General features: G+C 31.2%; 1 protein-coding gene across 3 annotated transcripts in view; it reads left to right on the top strand.

Annotated features, from left to right (window-relative positions):
* LOC124357283 (LHFPL tetraspan subfamily member 6 protein-like) overlaps positions 1 to 1,614 on the top strand; it is a 69,521-nt gene extending 67,907 nt beyond the window's left edge. For all 3 annotated transcript variants that reach the window (XM_046808929.1, XM_046808930.1, XM_046808928.1), the window contains exon 6: positions 275 to 1,614. In XM_046808929.1, the coding sequence (XP_046664885.1) occupies positions 275 to 393 (119 nt within the window). In that variant the 3' untranslated portion in view covers positions 394 to 1,614. The remainder of the gene's footprint in view (positions 1 to 274) is intronic.
* Positions 1,615 to 6,000: the final 4,386 nt, after the last annotated feature.

The raw sequence follows: 6,000 nt of genomic DNA on the forward strand, positions 1-6,000 counted from the left end.
TGGCATGTATTGTAACTTATAAGTATGATAATGTTTACTTACAGCCTACTAGCAGTACGTTCCTTTAGCTAAAATTCAATTGTTTTAGTTTTTCATTGTTCGCATAAGAAATTTGTATGTATAATTTTTCTGAACTAACTATAAGCTTAAATTGTGATGAAATATGAATATTCATTTTCAACCATTGCCCTTACTGTGATCTAAATGCTATACACTTTAAAATACTCAGCTTTGTAAGATATCAACGTTGTGTGAACGTGGTGTATGTTTTCAGGTACTTGCCAGATCTCGTGGTCAGTGTACCTGCTCAGTGTGGCAGTGGCAACTCTATTCTTGTGCTTCTGCCTAAGCTTTTGCGCCTCGCAGGTCAAGCCGGGCTGTTACCGTATCTGAGAATACCGACCGGGGTGACATCCGGCCCCCTCGTCACCTCGGTCCAAGTTCTAAGGATTGCTGTCACCGACACTGTAGAAGGACTCTCATTTCATCCAACTTATGTTCTGTTGTAAACATATTCCACGAGTGGGGTTTTATTCCGGATTATTTGCCTTACCCTGAAGAACTGGTGCAATACTTATATGCCATATTTTGTTATATCCGTCCGAACATTTTCCTACTCTGAATTGTTTTCTGCATATATTAATTAACGTACCATGTCATATTTCTATGGTTTGTAAATTTTAAATTTGAATTCTCTTCTTTGCCACCAGATACAAAATTGTTCTGTAGAAATTACAGGACGGTGCTACGCATTTCACTTAAAAGACAACACTCAAATATTTTAAAAATAGATTAGGGCCAATTAAATATGTCTTCGACCATCTTTATATTTTTAACATATATCATACTCATGTAACAATTATTGTATTTAGTTCATGGAAAAAGTTTCAACGAAATGTACATGGTTTTAGAGTCACCATGTTACGGATAATAATATTGACAATTAATCACTTTACACAAGTAACCAGGACTGAGATAGATTGTATGTTGCTCAAGGCAGGTCGCAATTTGGCTTTACTACACTGCTCAAGTATCATATTGTATAGAGATTGTCGCACGACTGATTACTGGAAGTAGTGGCAAAATGTAGGTTACTTAACCTGTACGTTAATTTGTTAAAAGCTGCATGATGTTTTTTTTTAATTACCTATGATTTTAACTTTATTGTGTTTACCTATAACCTATATTGTAAATACATATTATTAGATCACGTTAATCCTATTCAAATCTGAGTTTTTATGGAATCTAAAAACTGTTATTGATATTTTGAAACCAATCAAAATGAGATACTTAATTTTGACTGCAGCAAACGTACCTTTTGTCACTATAATTAGAATGTACAGTGTAAATAGGATTCCTCCATTCTGTCCATGTACATAGTGAGTAGATTATAAGACATCAAACTTACTGTTAGGATACAACTATAAACTATTTATATCAGTGTATATAGTTTACCTGAAATTAACTTGTCATAACGAAGACAATTATATGCAAATACATTAAAAATATTGTGTTGATTGTTTGTATAATGAAATGTTTAATTGTTTAAGATGCAGGAGTAAGATATTTTTGTCAAAGGATTGCCAAGGAAATATATTTATCTGTTTTTTAAAATGTGTTATGTTTTTATTCACTCGTTTAATTTTGTCATAACCCGTTTGTATATAAATTTAATTCCGTTATAAGTTCTACCTTTTCCCATTGAAAGTCGGGACAAAGTAAGCAAAGTTAAAAAGATTTGTTGGAAAAATATAACTAACTCTATAACATGTCAATCTCTGTAAAAATGTTAATTCAGTATCCTATTAAGCTACCGTTCGTCTTAAATAAAATGTGTAAACACCTGTTGAAGTTGTAATAGAACACACAAAATTTAAAAAGTTTAGGATTGTTGTTCGTTTTCAGAAAATGGCTATTCAGAATCTTAATTAAAACTGGAAGCTATAATAGTTGAATGCTGTGATAGATATAAACTATATATATATATATATATATATATATATATATATATATATATATATATATATATATATATATATATATTTGAATATTTAAGTGATGGCCCTATGTGAACATGTCGGTTAATACATTATTTGGTATAAAGCTCTCCACTACATCATATAAAACTATATAGTCCATTGTATTATCATAGAGTGTTTTATACGGCTTTTGTCCGATAGAGAAGTTATTCAAGCGGTCACCTTAACAGCTGAAGGTGTTCCCAACGGGATGTGTGTAAACGCTTAGGTGTGAGTCATTCAGTGGTTTCAAGATTGTAGAATCGGTACCAGGAGAGTGTAATCTTCGCAGAAGACTGGAAAAAGGCCTACATTTTGTCACGATTAAATGCACTTCGAAATCAGTCTAAGCTGCAAGAGAACTTAAACATTACCTTATTCAAGTAACTAGAAATCGTATATGAAGCAAACCTATCACAAATCGAGACTCCGGGAAACTGACTTGCAGACTAGGAGATATGTCTAGGTGCTGCAATTGACCGCACGTCATAAGAGAGCAAGATTACAGGTCGGAAGAAACCACATAATACTAATACTATACTTTATATATTTCTTAAACAGGATATACAAAATATTCATATGATAAAGATAGTTTACAACTAAAATATTTTACAATTTTTGTGTAATAAGTGTTTTCAGGTTTCGGAACAAAAAATCTATTGGTAGTTTTGGCATTAAAGTAAAGTAATGTTCACATACGAATAAACATTTTCGGTGTAGGGAAATTACGACCGTGTTAGAGTAGGGAGAAAAAGGAATGATATGTTTGTTAACTGTTACCTAACTCTTAGGATACTGTTTAGTGGCGGCTTAATATTAGTGTGCACCAGAATAACAATAGATGACTTTAATGAAACAGACATTTTAGTGTTTCTAAACGTTAATTTAACACTCCAAAGCTGTGAGGATGTGTTGGGCGTCCATATTCATCAGAGAGCAGAACGATCAGGTCAAGATTGTGTAGCCTATACATGCAAGACGGAACCTCATCACATGCAGCGAGAGAAGTTCGACAGTACTTGGAAGTACATAACATACCAGTATTACTGGCGAGATCTGCTTATAATACAGACCTAAATATAATTGCATACGTCTGGGATCAACTAGGGAAAAATATCTGGGACCCGCCCAGCAGCTTGGATGAACTGGAAATAGCGTTACCTAAAAAATGGGCGCGGTTGCCTCAGACGACTCAATCGAACCATGCCACAGCGTAATCCCAGCCATAAGAGGTGACATGAGTTATAAAAAGAGAAATTTACCAAAGAATAGATTATCGTTTGTCACGTTTGAAATTTATTAAAAGAGTTATTTTTACTAAGGTTTTTTGATTTTGATGTTTATTAATTGCACTAACCTATATTAGAATTTTAAAATTAAAAAAGTTATATTGTGCTTTACTAATGATATAAGGCTTTAAATGCATAAAATAAATGTTAAATATTAAACAATAAATTAGTAACAAACTATTCATAAATTATCCCTTAACTTCTTGAAGCGTTTACTAATTAGAATATATACGTGTCACTAAATTAATAGATAAGTAAACAATGGAAACTAAGCTAGACATTTTTGGATTGCATAAATAAATAAATTCTTTATGAAAGTCATAACATAATCTAATAGCAAATACTATTAAAGTAGTTGTTTAAGGTGAAGTAATGTAGTACATATACCAATTCATTCACTATTTTAAACTGTTATTCAAAATGCAGGAATGTTATATATTGACGTTTGAAGCTATACATGAACGTATTATTTGTCCTAAAGTACTATTATCTTTATTTTTATTTATCGTATTGTACTTTATCTTTGGTTATTTTTATAAATGAATTTACTTGCATGCTCAATCTGATGTCAATGCCACAAGGAAGCAATAATCGCTAGATTACAATATAAAATTATTTTATTTGAAACCTTTGGTAACGTAATTTGTGACGTACAAACGTAATTTTTAATACCAGTATACTTATAATTTCCTAGGTACAATGATTACCATATGATTGCTCATAGTTTACCCCTGATGACAGTGTTTATATCTGAGTACAGTCGTAATGGCTTATTAAACATTCGATTTACTTATCCTACAAGCCAGATCAGGTCCAAGATAGTGCTTCCTTTAATAATACCTCGTCAGTTCATTACTTTAAAACCGATTTTCCAGAAATTTTGAAAATATACCCAATCACGGACTAGCTAAAACACATTAGGTCAAAAGCGTTTGTATGGCTTGTGCCTTGAAGTAATTCTGTCAATCCGCAACACCGACCGAACTATCAGATAGTATTAATATGTTCATCGACACAGTTCCTAATTAATCCTGTATTGATGCAAGATAAACTAGCGTAGATTTTAGCCTATGCAATATCCCTCTAGTTTGTTACGAGCTGCCCTCTGAGATAAACTGTACATCTCCAGATATTAAGAAATTATGGGCCAGTCAACTATTTTTTGAGTTGTTCATATCAGAGAGTGATAAAGATTTAAAATTATAAATGTTAATTTCTCCCAGTTCATACTTCTTACTACTCCTTTCTCATAATCAACCATCAGACACAAAATCGTAGCTATATTAGCATCTGAAAACATGGTAAGTACTCTATAGTGATAATGCAGACTAGGAGGTAATTCCTGTCCAAAAGAGTCCATACTTGCTCTTTAATAAGCTAGTTGACATTCTTGCTAATAGTTGTGACAAAAATAAATAAATATTTAGACGTCCATAAAGTGTTACATGACTATAAATGTTAAATTAGAGTCGCATGTTGAAAACTTGTTCACAAGATGAATAAGTATTTTTTAAATACGATAATTATTACATGTAGATATTTTTGTTTGCTTAATTTACTCTAAATTCGTACTTTAAAAAAGTATAATTAATTTACATAGAAACATAGAAAATTATATGTAATGTCATTTCTTTTTAATGACTATATTGGTTATGAAAAGTTACCACCTGACATTCTCAATGAAATACGAATTATCAAATATTAAGTTAAGATATTTTTGACTAAATATAGTGAATTTTAATTAAACATATCAACTCTGTTTGTTTTCTATGTTTGTCAACACGATAGCTTGAGATTTGTTTAACTACACATTTGGAATTTTACTTAATGAATGCCCACCTTGACAGTCAAATAAATGGAAAAGGAAAGAATGGAGATAATGTTAGACAAGGTTATGGTAGATGGCACTGTAGTATCTTAAATAAGAACAACTTGAATTCACCAAGATCCCTCATGGACCGTGAGACTCCTTAGAGTATCTTGTAAGTAATTCCCTTAAGCTAACAAAATGTAAAGCTCTTAAAAATATAAATGTTAAGTGACGATAACAGGAGCGTTTTTTGATCTGTTGAAGGAGATTATACAACACATGGAAAGGGATTATAAAAAAATCTAATGTAGCTCAGCATTGTTGATCTGAGCATCATCTAGTGCAGTAGGATGAAACCAACATGACATAACATGAACAGAATATTTACATGTAAGCCAATTGAGGCTTAATAGACTTAAGTACTAAGTGTGAACTAGCATATCAAATGCTAAATCTCTATCAAAGTTTGCTAAATATATTAATAAGAAAAAAAAAACTAGAAACCTTAAACAAATTCAAAAATTTAATGAAACCTTAGCCAACAACATATGATTATTACATAGTGGTAAATATTATTACTATAATTATTTTTGCCTTTAACGACAATATTAACTGTTTACACATGCTATGTATATACCTAACGTTTTTTAAGTGTAACAGAGGAAGGGCCGTTATAAATATAGGGTATTTTAATTTTATTTACGGTAGTTAGTAGCAATCATTTAACCTGTTTTTCTATGCTAATTTAACTATGTTATTTTTTATAAGCCACTGTAACTTATATAATATTTAATGAATTCATGCAACACAATTTAAATCCAAAATCCAGGTTAATCAACTATAGTGAATTTCAGAATATTTTAGTTATTAAGGCAGCGATATA

This window comes from Homalodisca vitripennis, chromosome 3 (genome assembly GCF_021130785.1).
Source record: "Homalodisca vitripennis isolate AUS2020 chromosome 3, UT_GWSS_2.1, whole genome shotgun sequence".
NCBI classification, from domain to species: Eukaryota; Metazoa; Arthropoda; class Insecta; order Hemiptera; family Cicadellidae; genus Homalodisca; species Homalodisca vitripennis.